Source organism: Lampetra fluviatilis, chromosome 17 (genome assembly GCF_964198595.1).
Source record: "Lampetra fluviatilis chromosome 17, kcLamFluv1.1, whole genome shotgun sequence".
Taxonomy (NCBI): domain Eukaryota; kingdom Metazoa; phylum Chordata; class Hyperoartia; order Petromyzontiformes; family Petromyzontidae; genus Lampetra; species Lampetra fluviatilis.
The window spans coordinates 13,894,257-13,922,232 of NC_136291.1; the positions used below are offsets into that span (position 1 = coordinate 13,894,257).

The 27,976-nt window shown below is 51.1% G+C and overlaps 1 protein-coding gene, 1 long non-coding RNA gene and 3 other non-coding genes across 5 annotated transcripts in view; 4 read left to right on the forward strand and 1 right to left on the reverse strand.

Moving 5' to 3' along the window:
- Positions 1-19,106, reverse strand: part of COG4 (component of oligomeric golgi complex 4) — a 29,474-nt gene extending 10,368 nt beyond the window's left edge. The window contains exons 1-13 of the mRNA XM_078864215.1: positions 18,910-19,106; positions 17,370-17,452; positions 17,142-17,256; positions 14,910-15,084; positions 13,981-14,174; positions 13,213-13,318; positions 11,283-11,440; positions 6,856-6,914; positions 6,176-6,309; positions 5,043-5,161; positions 3,820-3,986; positions 2,744-2,909; positions 342-404 (exon numbers count right to left, since the gene is read on the reverse strand). Of these exons, the coding sequence (XP_078720341.1) occupies positions 342-404; positions 2,744-2,909; positions 3,820-3,986; positions 5,043-5,161; positions 6,176-6,309; positions 6,856-6,914; positions 11,283-11,440; positions 13,213-13,318; positions 13,981-14,174; positions 14,910-15,084; positions 17,142-17,256; positions 17,370-17,452; positions 18,910-19,053 (1,683 nt within the window). The 5' untranslated portion in view covers positions 19,054-19,106. The remainder of the gene's footprint in view (positions 1-341; positions 405-2,743; positions 2,910-3,819; positions 3,987-5,042; positions 5,162-6,175; positions 6,310-6,855; positions 6,915-11,282; positions 11,441-13,212; positions 13,319-13,980; positions 14,175-14,909; positions 15,085-17,141; positions 17,257-17,369; positions 17,453-18,909) is intronic.
- A 1,946-nt stretch (positions 19,107-21,052) lies between these two features.
- On the forward strand, positions 21,053-27,380 carry LOC144936957 (uncharacterized). The gene is made up of 7 exons (XR_013637528.1): positions 21,053-21,265; positions 23,132-23,240; positions 23,764-23,835; positions 24,223-24,296; positions 25,533-25,626; positions 25,807-25,878; positions 26,726-27,380. It is a non-coding gene; the product is annotated as an uncharacterized LOC144936957 (long non-coding RNA).
- LOC144936983 (small nucleolar RNA SNORA3/SNORA45 family) lies at positions 22,339-22,470 on the forward strand. The gene has a single exon (XR_013637536.1). It is a non-coding gene; the product is annotated as a small nucleolar RNA SNORA3/SNORA45 family (small nucleolar RNA).
- Positions 24,842-24,973, forward strand: LOC144936984 (small nucleolar RNA SNORA3/SNORA45 family). The gene has a single exon (XR_013637537.1). It is a non-coding gene; the product is annotated as a small nucleolar RNA SNORA3/SNORA45 family (small nucleolar RNA).
- On the forward strand, positions 25,995-26,139 carry LOC144936985 (small nucleolar RNA SNORA79). The gene has a single exon (XR_013637539.1). It is a non-coding gene; the product is annotated as a small nucleolar RNA SNORA79 (small nucleolar RNA).
- Positions 27,381-27,976: the final 596 nt, after the last annotated feature.

The window sequence follows — 27,976 nt, forward strand, 5'->3', positions numbered from 1 at the left end:
ATTGCTATGTGTTCCCAAATTAAGTGATTCGCAGGTAGTGATCAATGTGGCTCATGTGGACCGTGATGCTGGCACACAAGAGCTTAATGTTCGTCGAATTATGTCACAGGATCTTTTATCAACTACTGTGAAGCAAACGGCACGTGCATTATGGATAAATATACCCGAAGTATTAATCAGGGCAGCCTGCTGGATTCAATCCACGAACCTCTGCAACAAGCGGGGCACGCCAGACCGTGCCACCGCTGTAAGCGCTGCAGAGCTGCGTTGGCAGTGGTGCACACAAACTCAACACGGGCGACGGCTGCCCGACGTTTAAAAACCGTGACCAAGCACGTTACCTCCAGCGTCTTCTTGAGGGTCTGAATGTTGTCGCTGCACACCTCCGTGTTGTTCAGTGTCACCTGAGCGCATGGGGAGAGAGCAGAATGACACTCCATGCTTGTCTGACACTGGGAGGTACAGCAGTGACACTCCGCGCTTGTTTGACACTCGGAGGTGAGCACGTTAAATACAGAAAGCAGTATAATTCACGTGACCAGTGAGGTGACCCCAAGAGGGGGTATTTTTGCATGGGATCACATTAAAACTCATTCACACTCATTTGTATCGCGCTGGGAAGGTGATACTGCAGAACTACCTCTGATGTTACCAATCTAAGGGGTGATTGTACTACTTACTCTGTAAAAAGTTTAAATAAACCAGATTTAGTGCCCTCAGAGCTGGTATACATAAAATTAAGTGACGAACTAATATATATCATATACAGTAATAACAATTCACATTTTTTCTTTTTCCTCGGTGACTTTCAGATCGCATTCAATTCTCTTTTTCTCCCCCCTCCTCTTTTCCGAATGTAATAAAGGACTTCGCCGACACACTGCTTGGTCTCCGTCACTCTTTATTCCCATTGACGCTCGCACTCCACTGGTCCCGACAGCGGACCAGCTGCTCCTCGCGCGCCCCGCACGCGCTCTCCCGTCAGTTACTCCGCTCCCCCGCTCCCGCACACCGCTGGCCGACGGTGTGCTCGAAGCTCCTCCAGCCACGTGGCTGATGGCGCGGATCCCCTCCGGCCACCCAACGTGGTCCAGCTTCGTGACTCTACCAACTGACCCGGAGCCCTTCCGGGATCCCACCTATATCCCCTTCACCACGTGATCTTGTCTCCTCCCTCTCACCACGCCCTTCACCGAACCTTCCAGATCCAGCCTCCGCATAGCGCCTTGCCGGCTCCGCCTTTAGGTTCCGCCCCTGCTCACCTCGCTTCCGATTGGACCCGAGGTGAGCGGTGGACCTTCACATACGCCCCCATATTGAGCCCCGCCCCCCAATACCCTGGGCCGTATGATTGGCCCAGAGCCGAGCAGTGAACCCCGCTTACGCTCGCATTACACGAACATAGATGGACTCGTCCATCTGACCAATTGCCAAATCGCTGTCTGTAGTGCTGACGTTAAGAAAAAAACGCCACTTTTTAAAATGTTCTTGCTGTGGATTTCACACCTTATGATGATTGCTTGTGTTGCAGTTGAAACGTCGTGAGAATTGTATTGGTTTATATTTTTATTATTTTATTATTTCCCTTCTACATGACTTTACCGAAAGAACCAAGAATATGTCACTTGTGTTTGTCGTGGTCAAATCTTGTAATCAAAAGTTAGTCTACTTCCAGTTGTCCAATCAATTCCAAATGTTGCACGCGTACTCAGATCCGGTGACAATGCATGCCTGTATGAAAATCGGCATCAATTCATCAATTAATTGCCTCCTTTCAACCAATTACAATTTTTGTATGGACGGCTTATTAATTATATATTTTTGTGTTGGTCAAAAACACCGCGGTCCCTAAACTGTGGAATCGGCTCGCACAAAAATCCGGCGCCGCGTGTCTCAGACGCCATTGATGTACTTCTCGACCGTGAGTTAAACGAAGTTGTTAATAAAACCGTTGTTTTTAAAAAACTTTTTTAAAGAAGTTTATTTATATATAACGCCACACATGCAGATCTTATTTCAAAACGCTGTGAAATGTGTAACTCTATCGGGGACCAGTATAGGGGACTAATATTGTGGATTGTTGTATCCGAAGGTTATCCGCAATTTTACTGCTTACATCCACTTGGGAAAAAATCGCATATAAACCCGTGGGTCATAGACACAGATACACACAAAAGACAAAGATTCCCCGTATAGCCTAAACAGACTTTTGGGGCAAGTGCCGTTAGCAAGCACCTATGAAGGCCGGTACAGCTCACGAGGGGGTGGGTGGCCAACGTTACACTCGGCCGCCTTTGTCTCCCTAGTGGCGATGTTTACACACTGCACCGGTTACTCATTTGAGGGTGAGTCGACCTAGGGGAGGCCCGGTTCAGATAATTGTCACTGGTATTGGCCGTGAGCGGCAATTGAACTCGTGTCGCCGGGTTTGTAGTGCAACGCACTAACTACTACACTACCGCTCCTCACACACAGATACAAAGATCAAAGATCCCCCATTTAACCTTAACAGACTGTAGGGGCAAGTGCTGTTAGCGAGCACCTATGAAGGCCGGCACGGCACACGAGGGGGTGGGTGGCCAACACCACGCCCGGGAATCGAACCCGGGTCGCCAGGTTCATAGTGCAGCGCGCTAACCGCTACACTATTGCTCCCCACACAGATACACACACACACAGATGGGGGGGCTGGGGGGGGCTGGGGGGGGGCTGGGGGGCGGGGGCCTAGGCAGTGCAGGCTCACCAGGAATGACTGCTTTGCCTCCTCGGTGCTCTCAATGCCGCGCGCCTCGAACTTGCCCTGCTGCAGGCTGCTCTGCATGAGGCTCACGGCGCTGCTGACGCCGCGCTGGATGTCCTGCAGCGTCGTCGCTGGGAAGCCCACGCGCAGCTTCGTGTTGAGCACCTCCCTACGCGACAAACCGGCACGGCTCCATCGCTCTGGGCACACGACAACGAGGTGCACTCGAGAAAAACAAAGTGCACTGCGTGCAATACAGCTTACTTTTATAGAGCAGTTTAACACAGGTGTATGACAGGAACCCAGATGTTAATTATCTCGCCTGGTAGACAAGAGGTCATGGGTTCCATCCCGAACATGACTCCTGCTCTATATTTGGAGTTTGCGTGTTTCTCTCCCTATGGCCGCGTGGATTTTACTCCAGGTCCTCTGGTTTTTCCCTCCACATTTAGAAACATGCGTTTAAAATGTTTGGCTGCGATAAAGTTCCACATGATAAGCCACTTCGTTGGGCTTTCATTTGTGGCCAGGTCGCTTCTGAAAAAGAGCTACACAGCTCAGTGGGCCTTACCTGGTAAAATAAAAATAGTTTAGTTTGAATGTTTTCCAACCAAGGTATAAAGCGTTAATGCATTTACTCTGTCTACGAGAGCCCACACACACACAGCCCATGCTGTGGTGCTGTATACTCACTAATCCCACACACAGCCCATGCTGTGGTGCCGTTTACTCACTAATGATCAGAGACAGAACAAACACAAAGATGCCCCGTATATCCTTAGGAGACTGTTGGGGCAAGTGCTGTTAGCGAGCACCTATGAAGGCCGGCACGACACACGAGTGGGTGGGTGACCAACACCACGCCCTGTCGCCCTGTCTCCCTAGTGGCGATGTTTACACACCGCACCAAATACTCATTTGAGGCCGAGTCGACCTAGGGGAAGCCCAGGACTGGTGTTGGCCGTAGCGCAGCGCGCTAACTGCTACACTACCGCTCACCCCCGGTGTACTAATCCCACACACACACGCACAGAGAGCACGGGCCCGTGCTGCGGTGCCGTCTAAGCAGCCAAGCTCACCGGAAGTCCTCATCGAGCAGTGTGGTCGCGTGATTGATCATGGCACACAGGCAGTCAATGTTGGAGCTGGCCATGGCTCGTCCAATGCACTTCTTGACGATGTAGAACACGTCGTCCACCACGCTGGACGTGAGCTGCCCTTTCTCCACCGTGTCCATCGTCACAGCCTGCCACCAGCATGCAGCACCACTTTATTGAGTTGTTATTATTACGACACTTGTTTACCCAGGAAAGCCTCACGAGTCTCAGGACATTTTTTAAATAAGAATAATGACATCAACTTGTAACGTGCCACTACCACACAGAGTTTGCTTGCTCCCACAGAGACAGCGGAAACGACTCGGGCGTGAGGAGGCACAAGCGCATGCGAGACCCGACTGGACATCTGTGCAAAAAGAGCTTCATAGCAGCTCGTCGGATTTCTCCGCCTAATCAAATATCCTGAACAGCCAGGAGGTTAGCCGGCACGAAATTCTCCCCCCCTCCAAGCTCTGCGGTCCTGTATATATGAAGGTGTTATTGTGTTTCCATGTGGGAGAGAACCTGAGCACCCAGAGAAAACCCCCACGTGCAAGGTGGCAACACTTCTATCCCACACAGATGGAACAGGTGGAGTCTACAACTTGCTGTACCGCCTTCTACTAGCGAGCCAGGGTATGGCACCTTCTTGATGCTCACGGGAAAGGGGTTCACACAACATTTGTGCAATCTGCCCACCCTCATTGCCTCCACAGTGCTGGGTTACAGGCCACGTGCGAAGCCACCGCTGCCCAGCGAAGGCGGGTCCTGCGGAGTTGTTGCAGGAGGGGGCGATGTTGCTGTGTAATTGAATTATTTGCAGGAAAGTTTCAGTGTTGGGATGTTTCACCAATACCAGTTACACTCAATGGCTTTTTGGTAGCTATGGTAAGAATCTGGAGAAAACCAAGGAAACCCACACAAAACTAGGGAAGAACAGACAAGCAGCACACAGAGAGGTGCATGATTTGGGAATGAAACCCAGGGCCTTCTTGTTGTGAGGCACAGGCGTTACCACGATGCCGCCCAATGAAAAGAGTTTAAGTTTATTTTGATTTGTCACAAGAGTGGTCCCGTTTAGCCAGTTGCCCGTCTATTTTAGGAGGGAGATTCGTGGTGCTGCGTGAGCACAGCAAGAACGTCACTATTGCGGAGAACGACTGCACCATCCTTGCCGAGCCCCAGGAGGGAGCGCTAGGTGGTACCTTATTGACGGTCTCTCGCATGAAGTACTCCTCCATGGTGATGTAGGAGCACATGAGCTCCTGCATGCTGCGGCTCAGCACGCAGTTGTTTATCAGCTTCTCCAGCGCAGACAGGTGCCCTGACAAACACCATATTCTCATCACAAAAAATCCATTGTAACGTATGACTACATTGACCCCATAGGCTCACAGTGTAATCACCGGCGAAACGTCACGATACTTGAATTGTAAATATTGTGGGCTTACTCTCCAACACACCTTTGTGCTGAACCAGAAACTAATTGTCATGTTTTGTTTACGTGACAAACCTGACTAATTGGCTGTGTCAGGTGGTGATGGGTTTCATGACATATTTATATCTTGATTTGATGACGACCGCTTGTGTTGCGATCGAAACGTCGTGATTTGTTTTATTTTATTTCTAATCATGTGACTTTACCGAAAGAACCAAAGAGTATGGACATATTCATATTTATGCGATCTAACCCAAAAAAACCTTTATTATGGAGTCACGCTCTATATCGCACATACACTTTCACCCGTCACGACTCGCCTCAGCCTTGGCTCTGACTCAACTGAGCCGGCACAGAACCATGCTCTTAACTCAGCTCCGAGCATGGTCCTGGACACGCTCAGGATTCCCATGAGCCGTGTTACGGCTGAGCCGCTCACTTGCTTCTTTGGAAGCCACCGAGTGGCTCAAACCTGAGTTCAACAGCGAGGCCGAGCCAGAGTCGAGCTGCAACTGACCTTACGACCCTGAGAGCTTGGAGACCGGTGGACCAAATAGCTGTCATTAATACTAAGAAAAACAATTAAGCAGACAGTACGCCTCCTTCACAGATCTGCCCCTCTGTATGAGTAAAGTACAAGTCTTGTTGTTGCACACCCCGTCAGCCACACTCTGGCGAAGAGACACTGAATGTCGAAACCGACCTCGGGTTTGTTTGTGCCGATTTGATTTATACTTAGGACTACTGGGACTATCATCATCATCAAGAATTGTATGACCAGTGTCCATGTTATTGTGCATAGATGCTTTCAATGAAAGGCTGAGAGGAAACACGACAGTGACAACCGCGCCGTGTTCTGTGCCCACCGTTCGTGTGAACTGCACCGAGCTCTGCACTCACCGTTGCGCGTTTCCTCGCTGGCGTCGGCGTCGCACACCTCCAGGTCGGCAAGCACGCGGCGCCGCACGAAACGCAGGTAGAGCTCGGCGCGAGCGTTCATCACGCTCATCTCTCCCAGGATCGTGTCCAGCTCCCTGCGCAACACATACACACAGCCTCTCACGTGTTACCCTGCTCTCACACACACAGAGACACTCTCACGTAGGACACACTCTCCGTTACTTGATCAGAGAGACAAATATCCCCAGTATAGCCTTAATAGACATTTGGGGCAATTGCTGTTATCAAGCACCTATGGAGGCCGGCACGGTACATGTGGGGGTAGGTGGCCAGGACCATGCTCGGGCCGTCTTTGTCCCCTAGTGACAATGTTTACACCCGGCACCAGGTACTCAAGTGAGGCTGAATCGGCCTAGGGGAGACCCAGGACTGGTTCAGATATTCGTCTCCAATGTTGGCCGTGAGCAGGAATCGAACTCAGGTCGGTGGATTCATAGTGCAGCACGTTAACCGCTACACTACCGCTCCCCACTTTCACACACAAACAACTACAAAGATCACCGTATAGCCTTAACAGACTGTTGGAGCAAGCGCTGTTAGCGAACACCTATGAAACAAACTCATAGAGACGCACACACAGACACTTGCATGACATTGATGTCTGTGCAACGTGGCCATACCTCGGCACGATCCTCTCCAGCTGGGAGCCTCTCAGCAAGCTGCCCTCCACGCGCTTCAACTGTGCACACAGGAGGCACGCGCACCATGCTTGACATACAAACAAGTAATCAAAAAACGCCACTTGGAATGATGACTAAAGGCTCACCCACTTATGTGCGATATTTCTGAACAATAGCTTCACTCTACCATCGGTCATCAGGGAGCATACTTCCAATGGTGTTCGAAAATAAAATCTCAACCCAAGCGCAAAGTTTCCATGCAGTCGCGCACAAACGCATGCAGCATGTACACTCCGCATGGAGCATGCACAGGCACACCGCTCCAGTGAGGATCTGCCATGGTTTTCCACATCACGTCTTGGGATTCATGAAAACATCTTAACACTTTATCTGTGCAGAGAATGAATACAAGCGGACAATCGCATCATGAGCCACGATCTATCCACTGCTGAGTGAAGGTCTCCCCCAGTCTTTGCCACCTCTCACGATGCAACAATCCACCTGGCACATGCACACGAGCCAATTTCATTGCTCCTTCTCCACGGAGGATGTTCGCTCGCGCGTGTTCTCGCCCATTGCTGCCACGCCGTTGTTAGATTTGTCCATCAGCCATCGTCCCTTCCAGCGATGCGTTCTGCCCAAGCCCACTTGCGTTTCGTAGCAGCGCATGTGACGTCTGCAAGTTGAGTTTGTTCCCGGGGCCGTACAGTGAGGGAAAAAAGTATTTGATCCCCTGCTGATTTTGTACGTTTGCCCACTGACAAAGAAATGATCAGTCTATAATTTTAATGGTAGGTTTATTTGAACAGTAAGAGACAGAATAACAACAACAAAAATCCAGAAAATCGCATGTCAAAAATGTTATAAATTGATTTGCATTTTAATTAGGGAAATAAGTATTTGATCCCCTCTCAATCAGACAGATTTCTGGCTCCCATGTGTCTTTTATACAGGTAACAAGCTGAGATTAGGAGCACACTCTTAAAGGGAGTGCTCCTAATCTCAGCTTGTTACCTGTATAAAAGACACCTGTTCACAGAAGAAATCAATCAATCAGATTCCAAACTCTCCACCATGGCCAAGACCAAAGAGCTCTCCAAGGATGTCAGGGACAAGATTGTAGACCTGCACAAGGCTGGAATGGGCTACAAGACCATCGCCAAGCAGCTTGATGAGAAGGTGACAACAGTTGGTGTGATTATTCGCAAATGGAAGAAACACAAAAGAACTGTCAATCTCCCTCGGCCTGGGGCTTCATGCAAGATCTCACCTCGTGGAGTTGCAATGATCATGAGAACGGTAAGGAATCAGCCCAGAACAACACGGGAGGATCTTGTCAATGATCTCAAGGCAGCTGGGACCATAGTCACCAAGAAAACAGTTGGTAACACACTACGCCGTGAAGGACTGAAATCCTGCAGCGCCCGCAAGGTCCCCCTGCTCAAGAAAGCACATATACATGCCCGTCTGAAGTTTGCCAATGAACATCTGACTGATTCAGAGGACAACTGGGTGAAAGTGTTGTGGTCGGATGAGACCAAAATGGAGCTCTTTGGCATCAACTCAACTCGCCGTGTTTGGAGGAGGAGGAATGCTGCCTATGACCCCAAGAACAGCATCCCCACCATCAAACATGGAGGTGGAAACATTATGCTTTGGGGGTGTTTTTCTGCTAAGGGTCACCACATCAAAGGGACGATGGACGGGGCCATGTACCGTCAAATCTTGGGTGAGAACCTCCTTCCCTCAGCCAGGGCATTGAAAATGGGTCGTGGATGGGTATTCCAGCATGACAATGACCCAAAACACACGGCCAAGGCAACAAAGGAGTGGCTCAAGAAGAAGCACATTAAAGTCCTGGAGTGGCCTAGCCAGTCTCTAGACCTTAATCCCATAGAAAATCTGTGGAGGGAGCTGAAGGTTCGAGTTGCCAAACATCAGCCTCAAAATCTTAATGACTTGGAGAAGATCTGCAAAGAGGAGTGGGACAAAATCCCTCCTGAGATGTGTGCAAACCTGGTGGCCAACTTCAAGAAACGTCTGACCTCTGTGATTGCCAACAAGGGTTTGCCACCAAGTACTAAGTCATGTTTTGCAGAGGGGTCAAATACTTATTTCCCTCATTAAAATGCAAATCAATTAATAAAATTTTGACATGCGTTTTTCTGGATTTTGTTGTTGTTATTCTGTCTCTCACTGTTCAAATAAACCTACCATTAAAATTATAGACTGATAATTTCTTTGTCAGTGGGCAAACGTACAAAATCAGCAGGGGATCTAATACTTTTTTCCTCACTGTATGCTTCTCGTTCTGTCTCTCAGTGTGATTCGAACAAAGACGGCCACCACATCGTGCGCGTTCAGATACGCTCCTGTGGCCGTCTGGAACGCTCTTCCTTCCGATATTCGGAAACCGCTGTAGCTATGCACGATTAATTCATCTAGATTGAAAAATTATTTCTCTAAAACTGCTTTTTGTGTTTAGTTTTTTGTCCTTCCCCCGCACCTCCGATTAGCACGGTTGGCTACGTATGGTGCGAAAGAAGTTCAACATACATACAAGTCTTCTTGGTTCTTTCGGTAAAGTCACGTAGAAGGGAAGTAATAAAATAATAAAAATAAAACATAATAAAATTATTCTCACGACGTTTCGGCCACAACGCAAGCAGCCGTCCTCAGGTGAAAACCAGGTCCGTCGAGGCGACAAAGTCTGAATGAAACAGCACACGAGCTTGGAGCATATATATAAGCTGGGCGCCTTGACAAAGGAATTTGCATATCAAGAGGAATTTAGCATATTTATGGGAAATGCAGGAATGTGATTAGTACTACATATGCATGTGCATTATGCAGGATTAACAGCATCAAAGGGAGCTGCAGTTGCTGCTGCTGCTGCAGTTGCTGCTGCTGCAGTTGCTGCTGCTGCAGTTGCTGCTGCTGCTGCAGTTGCTGCTGCTGCAGTTGCTGCTGCTGCAGTTGCTGCTGCTGCAGTTTCTGCTGCTGCTGCTGCAGCAGTTTCTGCTGCAGTTGCTGCTGCTGCTGCAGTTGCTGCTGCTGCAGTTGCTGCCTTATCCATTTTAATATAACACTATGTATTATTCTACCCACCCTAATGTGTATCACACTGCTATATATTTACTATACAATTACGACACCATACATTACTCTGCACACTGCACCATGCCAGTGAGTGGAACACGGTCTGAAAGTCACCGTAAACGTGAACACAATCAGTTAAGATCCGAAATGGTTTATTACGTCCTTCCAATGATTGCTAAGCCAGAATCCATCTTCTCGGTTGAAATTGTCTCTGTGTTTGTATATGTGGATCGCCTCATGAACGAATCTCTCATGATAGCCAGATGGCTTGCAGAGAACCTCTGTCTTGGAGAAGTCAATGTCATGTGAGCCCACTGAATTGTAACAGTAATGCACATGCATATGTAGTACTAATCACATTCCTGCATTTCCCATAAATATGCTAAATTCCTCTTGATATGCAATTCCTTTGTCAAGGCGCCCAGCTTATATATATGCTCCAAGCTCGTGTGCTGTTTCATTCAGACTCTGTCGCCTCGACGGACCTGGTTTTCACCTGAGGACGGCTGCTTGCGTTGTGGCCGAAACGTCGTGAGAATAATTTTATTATGTTTTATTTTTATTATTTTATTACTTCCCTTCTACGTGACTTTACCGAAAGAACCAAGAAGATGAATCCCTGCAGTCACGAAAGCTTTAAATCGAAATACATACAAGTGTGCGTTTCTCCGTGCTCCTTTGCGTACTTTTTCAGCATTTATGTTTCTGATCCGTGATTAGGATAAAAAATGGAATCACTGGGTAAGAACAGGGGACCTGTTCGATTTGACCATACTACATACAACACGTGGAATCTATCTGGACAATCAAACTCTGTTTAACTGGAGAGACCAAGAGAAATAATCTGGGATATTGTTAAATTGCGACATAGTTGGTCTCAGTGAGACGCAAAGAGCACCCTTCTCTCTCATATAAGGGGAGTTGACAGGAACCACGATTAGTGGGAATCAAACATTGCGTTTTAGGTTTTCAGAGTCAGTAATTGAGGACTCTGGACAGGTGGCTCAGTAGTCAAGCGAGTGGCCCACGAACGGAAGGATGCGAGTTAACATCCTGTTTGGAGGTTGACTCAGCCCATCATCCCTCTGGGGTTGATACAATGCTTACCACTTTGTGGGGAAGTCAACGGCATTTGTCCTACGGTTACTTTTCCCAGAAGTAGGAATACAAATTTTTCGCCACTGGCTCAGGGCAGTATAGAGCAGCTGAGTACTGCACCAATGCTCATTTGAGCATGAAATCACCAACTTTGAATGAGAGAGGGGGAGGGCTGTTCAAAGCGATGAGCAGCAATCTTCGTCCAGATGGGGCTGTAGTTGAGGACCCACCTTCTGCTCGTAGTGACGATGCTCCGTGAATCTGTCGATGACGCGCTGCACCTGCCGGTCACACTCCCCCTGCAGGTGCTTGAGCAGGACAAACAGGCGGCCGGGCCCGTAGAACGTCTCCACGATGGGCTGGTGCGTTTCCACTATGCGAGCGATTCCTGCAGCCAACGAAACGTTCACGTTATTAGGCTACGCGTGTAGACCTGTGCCTTTATCCGGCCACGCCTTACAGAGGGTTGGCACCCAACCCGAGGTAGATAGGTGTAAGCAATGATAATAATTAAGACTTGTAACACAGTTTTCGCTCGCTCTTGAAGCTGACTCAGAGGCGTGAGGAATCAGACAAGCAGGAAGGCAGCCAGGCAGTGAGCCTGTGCCAATAAATGCCCAAGCTCTGCAATCCTCTATATATGAAGATGTTTTCAGCCAAGTAATGAGTATTTATACGTGTGGGAGGAAACTGGAGCTCCCGGAGAAAATCCACGAATGTGAGGCTGACAATACTCCATCCCCATAAGATGGCGATTAAGCAAGTTGCTCGAGCCCCACGGGTAGGGAGCTTCACAAAATTTGTCTGATCCACCAACTCTTGCTGCCTCCACAAGTGCTGGATCACAGACCACAAGCAACATAATCACCGCCCACAAAATTTGAAGTTAAATGGTACAACTTTTAGGTGTGTGACTTTGCTACATTCTTGAAATATTCTGGAACATCTTAACCCTGAAACTTTATTGATTTCAGTTTTGCACCACAGTGGCATGTTACTGAACCATTTAACTCAAATCTCGTGCACTAATAAGAGGCTGGGAGGCCCAAACCCCTGCCCTCCCCTCTCGCCTGGATGGCCTCGCTCAGAGAGACCTGCTGGCCATCTAGGCAAGAAAAGGTGCCTGCTCGGTCTATGTGTAGCGCTGAGCGCCCCACCACCGCAGTCTCCGTGACGAGCAACAAGTCCAGCTGCTCCGGCACCTTCTTCCAGCCGTCTTCGGGCTGCTGGTGCGGAGATGCTGCGTCTGGATCGACCGCCAACTACCCCACCGTGGTTTCAATAACCGGGACCACGGTTCCCGGGGTCGGCAGGAGGTCTTGGGTCGCATTTTCATCGTCGGAAGGCGCCACAGGTGGGTTCCGTTTCTTCTGATGTTTGGACATACTAAAATCTTCGCTGTTTAACACAAGTTCTTCTGTTTAATATATTTTTTTAACCACTTCTGACTCCAATGTAATGAGCGACTTCCGCGACACGTCGTGTAGAGGGTACTTCTTCTTTATTCTGACACGGGCACAACACGGGCCAACCTGATCCTTCTCACTCTGAGTACACACTGAGATATTTACGTCTCTACTGGCTACACACACGGCCGATCACTCGGCGTGGTTCCACCGCCCTCACTCGGCTACGCCGCTGGCTGGTGGCGTGACGAGGATGGCGATGGAAGCCCGCAGGGGATCTTCCACGTGGCCGGACGACGGAGAGAGCGACGCAGTCCGGACCCAAGAATCCACACACCAACCCCGAGCCCTGATCTGTCCCCGCTTATACTGTATCTCCCCAGGCACGGCTAGGCTCCACCTCCGGCCATGCCCTCTCGTGGAACCTTCGAGCAGGTTCCCGAGCATTTCGGCCAACCCCGCCTATTACCTTTGCCCCAGATACCTCTCCCTTCCAGATTGGATGTTGTCTTTAGCGGTGCCCATACCCGTGCTTCCCTTTCCCAGCCAGCAGGTGTCATCATGTCATTTCATGTATAAAAGCAAAACTATCCAGCAATTTTGGAAAAGGCAGAAATACGAGAAAAATAACGAAGCCAAATGTGTTAATGAACTTGATAAAGACAAACAATCCTCCTATATTATCAAACATCTCTATCCTGGCATCATTGGCATCACCCGCTGTATGAAGGCCCCCCCCCTCACTCCCTCGCACCTTCAAAGAGCAGGGTGAGGGTGTCTGCAAAAATGACACCGGCTCGCTTATCGCCCACATCCGTGGTCATGGCGAGCTGCAGGTTCTCCTCTGCCTTGATGGCGACCTGCACAGCCACACGGCAAGAGCCAGGACCATTGGTCTCACGTGGGAAAAGCTTGTCACAGCCCCAGGTGTGTGTCAGTGGCTAATCACACCATTCGCATGCACAAACTCACACTGATAAGCATTGGGATGTGTTTGAAGTGCCAATAAGATGGATATCTAATCGGTGGCACTGACGGCATGGCCCTCTGCTTATTTAGTTTAGGGCCCATGTTATGTATCTGGACAAACAGCATGCCCATCAATGAGCACGGTTGGCTACGTATGGTGAGAATGAAGTTCAACATACATACATCGCTGCCAATTGCACCTTTATAATTATTATACTTGCTTACCCACTACAGCCCGAGTCCCAACTCTTTTTCAGGGTTTTGCTAAGTTGTCAGAGTTGGGGGTGATGATTGTTGTGCCTCCCAATCACGTGGTTTGCAAGCATTTTGTCTAATTTGAGAAGTTTGAGCCATAACACCGACACACACGAAGGTGTGTTCTTTGACAGACATCACTGCATCTTGAACATCAACTGCGACCCTCGCATCAACAGGCGAACGTGTTAACGATGGGCCATGTCACATAGCTCATGCAAAAGTAACAACGTCCATCCCCGCAGCATTGACAGGCTTCAGGAGAAGTTGGCATCTCAGCCGGGTGGCAGTGGCGCACCTGGGCACAGAGGTACTGCGCAAACTTGCTGAGGCCTTCGTCGTGAAGGCCCAGCAGGGGGAAGATCTTGAAGAAGCGCTCCACTTGCGGAAGGTTTCCCTCCTTTATGGCCGCGTCAAACCGCACCACCACGATGGCCTTCAGTTTCTTCTCGGCGTCTTGCAGCAGGCCGAGGTTTGTGTCCGCCATCCCACCTGGTTTAAAAACGATGGCACATGGCGCCGTGTTCAGAGCGAGCATCATTACCGAATCACTTGTTATATTTTCATTATTAATATTTGTTTCTACGCTTGCTTACCCAGGAAAGTTATTTGAGGAAGGTTTTGCGAAGCCTTCACAGGAGGGGACAATGTTGCTCTGTGAAATTTTTCAGCATTACAATGTTTTTTTAGCTATGGGAGGAAACCGAATAACTTGAAGGAAAACCATGCAGAACAGGGGGAGGACATACAAACTTCACACAGAAAGGCGCCCGAGCCGGGAATTGAACTCAGGACCTTCTAGCCCTGAGGCACAAGTACTATCACTGCGTCACCCTGCCACCCATGAAAAAATAGAAAGGCAAAAATTACTCGATAGTCACATTAGTTCCATTTGTTACGGCATCCAAAACACGAATTGGTCTCTAATACAGGAAACACAAGCAGGTCAGCAAGCGAGGGTGTCAGGTGTAAAGGTCTGTATAACTACAACCTACAGATCAGTGCAGCGCCTCATACCTTACTGGACATCTGTGATAAAGAGCTTAACAGCTCATTGGATTCCTCCAGTATAAATATTCTTATTCTGATCTTTATGAAATGAGCAATAGCTTAATAACTGCACATACCCCCTCGCAATGCCCCCACGCTATGTTGTGCACCGTTCTGCACGCTGAAGACACATGAGCGGTGTCGAGAAGAGAACCCAAGGTGGGAGAGGCCTCTCACCGTCCCTGCCGTCGCGACTCATTTCTAGCACGGACTTGTCCAGCGAGAGGAAGCGGTGAACGTGGCCCGCGGCCGTCTCGTAGTCCTCGCTGTTGAGAGCGGCCTGCACCCCGTCGGTGCACAGTGCCAGGTCCAGGATATCGTCCACGCGCTGGATCGCCTGGTACACGCGCGTCTGTGCACACATACACACATGCGCGCCGCACTTCACTTGCAGTCGATGTATTTCACGTGTATACCGTTGTCTGTTTGCATACACAACGCTCACTCAATTGGGATTAGACACAGCAGTTGCACCACCACTCCTACTGTGAAACCACTGCAGGCTGTGTCTGAGAAATGCTGCAGTGCCTTCCTCCGTGATCCCCTTTCTCTATAACAATGGTGTGAATACCAGATGTGCCAAATTATTATTCACGTAATAGTGACACCAATTGATGTTTCAATCATTTTACTGTAATTTCTTAAAGTAAATTGAGCCAAACGAAATGTATTTTATTTAATATTACGTTTGTGCAGTTTTTTATTTGTAATATAACACCGTTTTTTACACCTGTTTTGTTGCCAGAAAAAAGGGGGAAAACCTATTATGACCGTTGTTTTTGTTTTGATTTTTATTTGCTTCATTGTTCACCCCCTGAAAGAAGCAAATAGCAGTTGTTGTTGCATGCGTGTAAGCATGTGTTAAAATACAGGGTCATTTAACAACAGGTTTAATGTATTCTTTGGGTCTTTCGGTAAAGTAATTTAACAGGTTTAATATATTCCTTGGGTCTTTCGGTAAAGTCAGATAAATAGAAAAAAAAAATCACATTTTTTTATGCGGTGGGCTCACACGAAATTGATTTCTCCAAGACGAAGGTACTCTGCAAACCCACGGACTATCAACAAAGATTCGTTCATGAAGCCATCCAGATATATAGACACAGACAATTTCAACCGAGAAGATGGGTACAAACTGAGCAATCATTAGAAAGACGTTGTTAACCAGTTTAAGTCATAACTGGCTGTGATGTTTCCATCCTACCTTCCGATGTTGGCGATTATTTTCGACTCTCTGATTTTAAATTGACAGGTTGGATGTCTCGCACTGGCACAGCCGCCGTCGCTCGCGTCCTCGGTGTGGCGGCGGCTCTGCGACCTTACATTGACAGGCTCATCTCTCACGGTGCAGTGGCAGCCTCCACGCCCCCGTCGTGTGGGTAGCTCTGCGACCTTACATTGACAGGCTCATCTCTCATGGTGCAGTGGCAGCCTCCATGCCCCTGTCGTGGGGGTAGCTCTGCGATCTTACATTGACAGGCTCATCTTTCACTTTAACATCACTAGCCCCGCCCACTTCGTTTATGACCCTTGAGCTACAGCCATTTCAAACCTTTAAAACAGCCTGCCTCAGCAGCTTTCTCCCTCTTTTTTTCTCCTGATGACGATTGCTTGTGTTGCCATCGAAACGTCGTGATATTTGTATTATTTTTTATTCACTTTATTTGAATTTTTATTATTTTATCGTAATTATTGTTTCTATTTTCGTGACTTTACCGAAATAATATGAATTCCTGCAGTCACAAAAGCTTTAAGTCAAGGTTTATTTGTGAGGAGGAAAACATTGGCCACTCAGTGACAGTTAGGAAAAATGCGGAATGTTGAAATTACCGTTCTTTTTTTAACCTAGTCTGCTATGCATCAGTGACAAAAATCCCTGGCCTCCTCTTGGTCGACTCAGCCTTGATGAATACCTAGTGCAGTGTGACAATGTCACCAATGGGGAGGCGAAGTCAGCTGGGCATGGTGCTGACCACACTACCTTTCCCATGTGCCGTGTTGGCCTTCATAAGTGCTTGCTAATGGACCTTGCCCCAACAGTCTGTTAAGGCTAGAGATATTTGCATCTTTGTGTACCTGCGTGCACACGTGTAAACAGTAACACCTCTTCAAGTCACGCTAACACACACATGCATCTGTCAAATGGATCGGCGCCCGATTGGTCACCAAAGATAAATTCCTGTGCTCCGACTCCTTGCATCTGCTCCGCCGCTTTCGCACGATGGAACCGACACTCATTTATCACGAACTGGGTGAAACGCTTCTTACGCAGCATTGCCAACATAGAATAACCTGAGCCAATTCATGCATTGCACCGTTGTGTTGAGAGTTCAAACCCATCGTGCAGTCAGCAGGGACACTTGCTGCAGGGTGTGGGTGGGGATGCTGTGTGCCCAGGCGTGCCCACACCTTGGCCAGGTCCAGCTGGCGGACTTTGCTGCTGATGTTCTCGGCCAGGTTGCAGGTGAAGTTGATCATTCCAGCGAGCTGAGAGGCATCCCCCTCAATCAGCTGCAGGTTTGGTCTGACAGATGGCAGCGCCAGAAGCATTGTATTGTACGTAAAAAACTGTAACATACACTATGCATTTGAAATGTTAATCTATATTTAAAGGTTATAAATGAGAGCTACACTCACCGCATGCGATGCAGAGAGCCCATTTTTGACTCCAATCCACTCTGCTTCTCCAGCAATGAGTCCAGTTCAGCTGTGACTTCTTCCTGCAGTCCGTCGACATAATACTCTATAAACTAAAACAATAAATTATGTTTTATATTACCAGGTAAGACCCACTGAGATATATAGCTATTGTTCAAAAGCGACCTGGCCACAAATGATAGATCAACGAAGTGGCTTATCATGTGGAAACTCATAGCAGCCAAATAATTTAAATGCATGTTTCTAAATGTGGAGGGATAAACCGGAGGATCCGGAGAAAAATCCAGGCAACCACAGGGAGAGAGACGTGAAAACTCCAAATATATAGCAGCCATCTGGGTCGGGATCGAACCTATGACCTCCTGTATACCAGGCGAGGTAGATATCTTCCACCCACTGTGTCGCCCACTCACCCAATGACACAATACACTCGCCTAATGAGGGCTCATTCCAACTCAATTTTGTGGTCTATAGCCAACGACCTTGATGGTAGTTTTAAGCCACTGACCCAGGTGGTGGACAGGGCTGTTGAAGGGCAGGGGCAATGGGGAAGGGCAGGGGCAATGGGGAAGGGCAGGGTCAATGGGGAAGGGCAGGGGCAATGGGGAAGGGCAGGGTCAATGGGGAAGAGCAGGGTCAATGTGGAAGGGCAGGGACAATGGGGAAGGGCAGGGTCAATGGCAGGGGCAATGTGGAAGGGCAGGGGCAATGGGGAAGGGGATGCTGATCAAGGGTCGGTGCCATGCGTGCAGTCTTGTCACAGCATCGACTTCAGCCACGTTTGACGCGCCGAGAGCAGCGAGAGCTCGGGATCTTTGGTGTCAAACCTGAACTCGGCATGCACGCCCCATCGCGTGTAACTCAAGTATAAAAGCAGTCACCGCCGCTTGATAATTGCCACGAGTGGGTCACATCCTGCTGCTGGCTGCAATGCACGAACGACAGTGCGGGGTTGTGAGGGGCGCTCGTGCCAAGTGGAGTTCGGTGAGCATCGGGAGAGTGGTGACCGGCGAGTTGTGGTTTGGTGCGGGGCCGTGCTCCGTCTTCGCAACGGGGAGGGTAATGGTTGCCGCTTCCCCGCGATAGTGGTTTGGGAGTCGTCACGGCCAACTCATCATCGCACGACGTCACGGAGTCTTTAACATCCACGGTTAGACAGCGGTCCGAGTTCTCCGGAGAGCGCGTCTCTTGTGGTTAATAACGAACACAATTGTAACTGCTTGGGCCAAACCTCCCAACGCTAAACATGAGCCTGCTAATTACTCCACTGGGATCAGACGGCAGAAGCAGCAGCAACATCGCCCCCTACTGCGAACAACTCGGCAGGAGCCTCCTGAACAAGAGTCTTGAGGACTCTGCAGAGATTTCCCGGGTAAACGAGTGAAATAACAACAATAACTATGTTGACGACGACGATGATACATCCGCAGCATTAACCGGGGCGGCCGGTCGGAATGGAACCGCGAATCTCAACGCTGCGAACGCGCGACCGCCGGGCTGGCCCCGCGTCAGCGGGCACCTCGTCGCGACACAGGCGCTCGTAGTCGCGCTGCAGTTGCCCGAGCTCGGCCAGGCCGCGCATCGCCTCCCACGACAGCGCGGAGGACGAGGAGGTGAAGGCGGCCCGGTCGCGGTGCGACGTGGAAGCAGAGGCCGCCGCCATCGCGCTTCCCTGCGTGGTGACGTCACCGCGCAGGCCACGGAGCGTTTCCTCGTGCGCGATGGCGTCACCGCGACGCGCGGCATCGACACGCCCTCTATGGGCGTCACCGCGACGCGCGGCATCGACACGCCCTCTATGGGCGTCACCGCGACGCGCGGCATCGACACGCCCTCTATGGGCGTCACCGCGACGCGCGGCATCGACACGCCCTCTATGGGCGTCACCGCGACGCGCGGCATCGACACGCCCTCTATGGGCGTCACCGCGACGCGCGGCATCGACACGCCCTCTATGGGCGTCACCGCGACGCGCGGCATCGACACGCCCTCTATGGGCGTCACCGCGACGCGCGGCATCGACACGCCCTCTATGGGCGTCACCGCGACGCGCGGCATCGACACGCCCTCTATGGGCGTCACCGCGACGCGCGGCATCGACACGCCCTCTATGGGCGTCACCGCGACGCGCGGCATCGACACGCCCTCTATGGGCGTCACCGCGACGCGCGGCATCGACACGCCCTCTATGGGCGTCACCGCGACGCGCGGCATCGACACGCCCTCTATGGGCGTCACCGCGACGCGCGGCATCGACACGCCCTCTATGGGCGTCACCGCGACGCGCGGCATCGACACGCCCTCTATGGGCGTCACCGCGACGCGCGGCATCGACACGCCCTCTATGGGCGTCACCGCGACGCGCGGCATCGACACGCCCTCTATGGGCGTCACCGCGACGCGCGGCATCGACACGCCCTCTATGGGCGTCACCGCGACGCGCGGCATCGACACGCCCTCTATGGGCGTCACCGCGACGCGCGGCATCGACACGCCCTCTATGGGCGTCACCGCGACGCGCGGCATCGACACGCCCTCTATGGGCGTCACCGCGACGCGCGGCATCGACACGCCCTCTATGGGCGTCACCGCGACGCGCGGCATCGACACGCCCTCTATGGGCGTCACCGCGACGCGCGGCATCGACACGCCCTCTATGGGCGTCACCGCGACGCGCGGCATCGACACGCCCTCTATGGGCGTCACCGCGACGCGCGGCATCGACACGCCCTCTATGGGCGTCACCGCGACGCGCGGCATCGACACGCCCTCTATGGGCGTCACCGCGACGCGCGGCATCGACACGCCCTCTATGGGCGTCACCGCGACGCGCGGCATCGACACGCCCTCTATGGGCGTCACCGCGACGCGCGGCATCGACACGCCCTCTATGGGCGTCACCGCGACGCGCGGCATCGACACGCCCTCTATGGGCGTCACCGCGACGCGCGGCATCGACACGCCCTCTATGGGCGTCACCGCGACGCGCGGCATCGACACGCCCTCTATGGGCGTCACCGCGACGCGCGGCATCGACACGCCCTCTATGGGCGTCACCGCGACGCGCGGCATCGACACGCCCTCTATGGGCGTCACCGCGACGCGCGGCATCGACACGCCCTCTATGGGCGTCACCGCGACGCGCGGCATCGACACGCCCTCTATGGGCGTCACCGCGACGCGCGGCATCGACACGCCCTCTATGGGCGTCACCGCGACGCGCGGCATCGACACGCCCTCTATGGGCGTCACCGCGACGCGCGGCATCGACACGCCCTCTATGGGCGTCACCGCGACGCGCGGCATCGACACGCCCTCTATGGGCGTCACCGCGACGCGCGGCATCGACACGCCCTCTATGGGCGTCACCGCGACGCGCGGCATCGACACGCCCTCTATGGGCGTCACCGCGACGCGCGGCATCGACACGCCCTCTATGGGCGTCACCGCGACGCGCGGCATCGACACGCCCTCTATCGGGCGTCACCGCGCACGCGGCATCGACACGCCCTCTATCGGGCATCGACACGCCCTCTATGGGCGTCACCGCGCACGCGGCATCGACACGCCCTCTATCGGGCGTCACCGCGCACGCGGCATCGACACGCCCTCTATCGGGCGTCATCGCGAAGCGCGGCGTGCTGGGAGGGATATAAAACGGATCGCCGCGTGGGGAGACGCTCTCTTTGCGACGGGGACACTGAGAGGGGGTTGGGAGAGAGACACTGGGAGAGGGGAGACACGGGGCGAGAGACGCAGACACTGAGAGAGAGAGACGAGGGTAGAGAGACGGAGACACGAGGCGAGAGACGCGACATGGGTACACGCGGCCTGGGTACGAGGCGACACGAGGACTCTGAACGCGCCGTGGTGAGGTGAGAGAGAAGCCCCCCCCCCCCCCCCCGTGCTCTGTGCTAGAGCGCCCGTGTGGACCTTCACCGTGATCTCGAGCTGCTGTTCGGAAGTTGCTGAATCTGTTTAGCACCGGGGACCGCGCCAGGACGCCCCCCCCGGCACAGCGCGGCCTACCCGCCAGAGCCGCAATCCGATGCCCCCCCCCCTCCGTCTCGACGAGACCTGCGGACGATTATTTTGTAAACGATTACCCAGTAAGAACGCAACTTAAAATCCGTGTACCCCAAAGCGGATTGTTTCAAGCTCGGGAGGTTAAAAATGAAACTTGGCGAATGCGCGTTATTGCCTTTCAAGCGCACTGCGGGGTTAGTTGGGTTATAAAAATGTTTTACAAAACTGGTAACCGCTTAAAAACCTCGCGACAAACCCGGCGGTTACCGGTTTGCCGCGCAGCAATGCCACGTGGGCAGTGGCCTCGCGGTTGCCGCTTTGTGGTCGCGGGGAGACGGCAGATCGACCCCAGAGGCCGCTACACCGCGGGTGCTACACCATGGGGTGTAGCGGCGATTCGATGACGGTGGACGTTAAAGACTCCGTGACGTCGTTCTCGAGAGCGAGGCCATTGTGTGGCGGCGTCATGGACCACATCTGCCCAATTTGAAAAATTTAACCGCAAAAAATGTTAGTGCGTAGCAGATACTTGGCCCCTTCTGGGGAAACCTGCAGGACCCTCCTGAAAAAATATTCTTGAGATTCGGCGAGGTTTGCTTGGGGAAATGAACGGAATAAAATATTTAAAACTGAAACGTGCAAATATCTACACCACGTGGTAACTGAGACCAATGGGTGCATGAATGGCGACTTCATTCCACTGGAATCCATTTTCGTATTAAGGTCCCAAGGTTGTGAATAACGACTCTAGCCGTGTCGGTTTCAACACATTTACAGAGGCAACACTGTTCCTGTGAGGCTCCAGGTTTTGGGCGACACTTTTCTCCGTTTTCCCTACGGAAATTCCCGGATAGCATCGCTTGCTGTAAGGACGTGGTGTTGGCGTGATTATCTCACGTGGGCTCGTAATTCAGAGTTGTCGCGCGAGGCTTAGAGTCATGTGTTGGGGTTTGCGTCTCCTCCACATGCTAAAGCACTCGCAGAGAAATCTGCGCGCCTTTATTCACTGGCTGCCTCTGTCGTGAGTCTGCCGGTCACCGGGCCTGCTACAATAAACTAAAGCGACACTTATTTTATCAGGCAAGGCCCACTGAGCTGTGTAGATACATTTCAGAAGCGACCTCGTCACGAGTGATAGCTCAAAGTGGCTTTGGAAATGTATAGCAGCCTAAACACGTGTTTCTAAATGTGGAGGGGAAACCCCGTAGGGCCAAGCGACCACGGGGAGAGAGACGCAGACTCTCAACATGGAGCAGGCGTCAGGGTCGGGATCAAACCCACGACCTGCATATCGGGCGAGGTGGTTGCCATCTCCCAGCCACCGCGACGCCCACCGTCCCTTGACAATGAAGGGTGGTGGCATCTCGTGCCTCGCAACAAGTTGGCCGAGTTAAATTCCGGACTCGAGCACTTTTATTTGTGCAGTTTGTATTCTCACTCCACCTTGCTGCATGGTGGGTTTCCGCCAATAGCTAAACAGCTTGATTCTGAGAAATAGCCGGCAAATTGCTCTGTGAAAAAAAGCTTCACAGGTCATCGGATAAACATCGTTCCAAGCGTGAACACTTGGCAAGGACCCTCCTGACAGCGAGTCTTGAGACTCCGCGGCTTTCCCGGGCAAGCGTCACCGTCTGCGTGGTGGTGGTGGACTGTAATGTGTGGCCTGTCCCTCTCGCCGGTGTGTGGTTGACCCCCCCCCCCCTGCCTGCCCACAGTCGCCACGCGCTATTATAAACAAGCTATGAACAAGTCGTCGGCGTGGCTGCGGTGGGATGGTGCAGGCCCGGGACCTGGTGCCGCCTGCGTGCGCGGAGACCCCAGCAGGTGAGCGGCGCCCTGCACCGGCGCCCTGCACTGGGGCTGTAACGCAGTTGATGGACTACTTCGATGGAATCGCCTATAGCGCAGATATTAGCCAATCAAAATAAGGCGAGCATGTCGCACAACGCTACACAAACCGATGGGATCACTCGATCCATGGATCTATTGGCACGGGATCGACACCGATTAACCCACAAAGTACGATCAACTTTGAGCTGGCTTGCCGGATCGACTGAGCAAAATCTATACAATTACCACGATCCACCGGACCGTATATGGGCAAAGACATGCCCCTTCAGGCAACACCACGCCGACTTGTATGGGCAGATCGCTGATTTCGTCGGTGTCCGATTTTATAGAATTTTGCAGCACCGAGCCAAGGGCCGCCCTTGCATGATGAGCTGATATGCATTCCGTGTTTCACATGATTGCCTGTGATTACTTGTTGCTTCTGAGCAAGGGCAGATGCCGGATCACCTGCGGTTGCGTTTGCCTGTGCACCGCTGACGTTCCCTTGTACTTTCAGGACGTGAACCCTCGGCCGCGTTTCTCCGTTCCTCATCGGCGTCTGGGTATGCCGAGTCCTTGTTCCCAGACGGTAAGAGACTTTGTTTACATACAGTATGCAGCCACTGTCACTTCCTAAGCTTGTATAATGGTTGGCCTCCAGTTTCGTGGCTTTCTGTGCTCTGCTATGGATAAGTGGTCGAATGGGTGTCCATTTAGTAACTGAAACTGAGGTTCAATAACATTATCCTTGTGAACGCGATGGTGGGTCTTCTGATAGAGCAATACTCGTATAACGCTTATTTCCAGAATGCATTTCCCCTCAATTATTATTTGGCACTTCATGTGTTTTTGCTCTATCAATACAGAGTGCATTCTTGATATGCCAAACTTCTCCTGCACGAACTGCAACCAGCAGAAAGTGCACACGATGGTATTGGAAGCCTGACCACATTCTGCATGTGTTTCTCATGCGCAGGCACGTGGTCCTCCGTCAGGAAGCTGCTTGAATGCACGTTCCTGTGAAAACGCTGCTTGGCCATTGAGTTGGAGGTGAGCAAACTTGGAGGTTCGCAGCGTTGCACTGTTGCTGCTTTCGCTACCGGGCAGGGAAATAATGTTTTGACTTAAGGCCTCGGCCTAGTGGCCTTGATGTGATTTTGTTGTGGCTGATTCCATGTGTGGAGCTGCAGCTATAGGGGGGGTGGGTGTGTGTGAGGCCTAGAGTCATGTGGTGGGGTTCGTGTCTCCATAGCGCTCGTAATATTGAAAACTGAAACGTGCAAATATCTACACCACGTGGTAACTGAGACCACTGTGCCCGTTTGTTGCCAATGGGTGCATGAATGGTGACTTCATTCCACTGGAATCCATTTTCGTTTTAAGGTCCCAAGGTTGTGAATAACGACTCTAGCCATGTCGGTTTCAACACATTTACAGAGGCAACACTGTTCCTGTGAGGCTCCAGGTTTTGGGCGACACTTTTATCACTTTTCTCCGTTTTCCCTACGGAAATTCCCGGATAGCATTGCTTGCTGTAACGACGTGGTGTTGGCGTGATTATCTCACGTGTGGGCTCGTCAGTCCCAGAGTTGTCGCGTGAGGCTTAGAGTCATGTGTTGGGGTTTGCGTCTCCTCCACATGCTAAAGCACTCGCAAAGAAATCTGCGCGCCTTTATTCACTGGCTGTCTCTGTTGTGAGTCTGCCGGTCACCGGGCCTGCTACATATTCCTCCTGTGCTCAAGCAGCAGAGGAGAATTATGTTCATTAAGTTGCCCCGCCCTGAGGGAGTCCCAGACAATCTCTGTTCAAATGAAGTCCTCGTGGATCCGGTAGTGTTCCACTGTCGAGCGATTTGAGGCCGTGAATGTTGTGGTTTGTTTAAAATTATCACACTTTCTCTGCATAGTTCCTTTATGGCCCCTCAGCCTTGTCCTTCAGTGGTTAGTAAAAGTGGCACTTTGTCAGACGTTAACAGTGGCTGTCTTCTCAATAGACTGGTCCCTGATAGATGAATGTGACCATTTTCTCTGGAGCACAATATATTTGAGTAACATGATATCACTTGTGTATTCAGACAATGACTTGCATAGTAATAGTGTATATCGGAATTGGATTTCCATGTTACAGATTAGGAGGCGGTTTGAACTTGTGTGTAGAGATTGCTGCCACTGTTGATGCGAACGCTTGTGACGGTAACGAGAGGGTGCCGCGTGATCCTCCACGCTGCTGTCATGGACGTGTTCACTGTAAGGATGCGTGTGGTGACCCCCTGCCTGTGCCCACAGCTGCCAGGAGCTGAACGATTCGTTGGCGCTGCTGCGGTGAGATGGTGCAGGGCGGCACCTGGCGTTGCCTGCACGCGCAGAGACCCCCAAGCAGGTGAGCAGCGCCCTACAGTAGTGCAGAGCCAAGGGCTGCCCTTGCATGATGAGCTGATATGCATTCCGTGTTTCACATGATTGCCTGTGATTACTTGTTGCTTCTGAGCAAGGGTAGATGCAGGACTCCGTGGTTTCTGTTTTCCTGTGCACCGCTGATGTTGTTCTCTTGTATTCTCAGGGTGTGAAACATTGGCCACTTTCCTCCATTCCTCATCGGCATCTGGGTACCCAGAGCCCTTGTTCCCAGACGGTGAGAGACTTTCTGACACTAATGGCCAGTCTGCCTGTGCTCTCTTTAATAAACACGTTGATGCATTTTTTAGCTCTTTTGTTTCCTCATATCCAGCTCTTGCTGGTAGCTTGTCTCGACAGGCGTTCCTCTTGCTGCTTGAAGCCATAGCAGCAGGATTTAGTTCTGTCGGAGAGCAAATGGCTTGATTCACTCTAGATGCCCGCCAGGCGGTTGTGCTGCCCCTCTACGGCATTTGGAAGTTTGCGAAGTCGGACAACTTGGCCATTGAACATGAGCTATGCAACGCAGTGCAGAGGATGGGCACTGAGTAACCCAATGCAGTGCGGCATGTATACGTTATGGGGCGAATACTCGCCCAACACTCGAATTGGGTTTGCTTTACTGGTTAGTGTGCTGTTGCAATGCATGGAGATGTGGGGTGCCAGAGTGGTGATTTTAACTCCCTCCTCACCTGGTATACATGTCGTGGATTTAGAGTTTCACGGCTATAAATTACCATACTCTTTGGTTATTTCGGTAAAGTCACGTAGGTATAAAATAAATCGACGTTTCGGGCGCAACACAAGCATCTGTCATCAGGTGGGAAAGCATGGTCTGCTGCTGAGGCAGGCTGTTTCCACGTGAATAAGCCACTTTGTTAGGCTATCATTTGTGGCCAGGTTTCTTAAAAAGTTACATGGTAAAAAAATAGTTTGACGGATACAATTTATAATAAGACTGGCATTGGAGTAGACTGTGTGTGGGGGGCATTGACATCTTTGGTGACGATGGCGTCTCTATCTTGATACCTGCTAATCGTTGTTTAACAAACACTTTAATAATGTCTCCATTGCATTGTTTCTAGGTGAGCCTGCGGTTGGCTGCATTTCACCCAGGCGTGGCTGCTGCGATTGAAGGCGCTGTGTACATCTGGTGGAACACAATTGTTTCCTTGGTGCAACAAGATGCTTCAATGATTTACTGCTCAAATGAGCATTGGGGTAGTGCTTGTTTATAGCTCTGAGCCAGTTATGGCTGAGTCAACCCCCAACCAGGATTTGAACCTGCAAACTTGAGCTGATGGCTATTGCCAAGCCACCTGGCTGCGTGTTTATATCAACACTTGGGAATTGACTAAACATTCCTCTAGGACAGGGGTCGGCAACCAAAACAACAAGAGCCATTTCTTTCCAATTCGGTACAAAATTCAGTATTTCAAGAGCCGCAATGCATCTATGTACATACGTACATATCGTCAAGAAGCAGCCCTTAAAGAGCCGCATGCGGCTCCGGAGCCGTAGGTTGCCGACCCCTGCTCTAGGAGATGTCTATCTGCAAATGCTAAGTAGGAATGTTTATTTAATGTTTTCTTTTTATTATTTCCCTTCTATGTGACTTTACCAAAAGAACCAAGAATAGGTTCTCAAGTGGTATATTAAAAATATGTAAAGCAGCCATGATTGTATTCTACTTGCTGTGAACTCGACATGGAACTTAATGTTGAGTGGTAATATTTAAATAAATATTTGCCTTGAGTTGACGTGGATTGATTTGTGTCGTTGCAATCCCGGACGCAGTGCGGGCAGCCAATTTTGGGGGCAAGGTAGAGCAGTGATTGTGCGTCGGCAAGAACGGCCTGGGTTTAACTTTAGACTGGTGCCTTTCTGTGCAGAAGAATGCGTTGTCCCTGGTTTGCATGGGTTTCCTCCCATAGCTAAAACCGCATGTACAATCTTAGGTATTGGACAATCGTGTAAATGCTGAAATTATCTGAAATTTACTCCATTAGCATTCCCACTGCAATCATGGCTGGACTCATGAAGAAGAGTTGAGGTTCAGCCAGGCTTTCATGGGTAAGCAAGCAGCCAGCAACAGGTGCTGATGGCCTGATGTTCTACGGCTGGGCAGAGTGGTGGACCCAAAGGTTTCTCTCAGGGAGAGCACATGGGCATGAGCGGCTTTATTAAGGAAAGCCAAACGACTTTTGATAGCTGAGCCTCCGCAAGTTCACCAATTTTCAAAAGGGGAGGCTCTCTTGTCAAAACAAGTGTGAGGGCTGCCACACTTCACACCATTGGGTCTTCACGTGTTGGTTGGGGGTGGCCTGTGGGGTCTT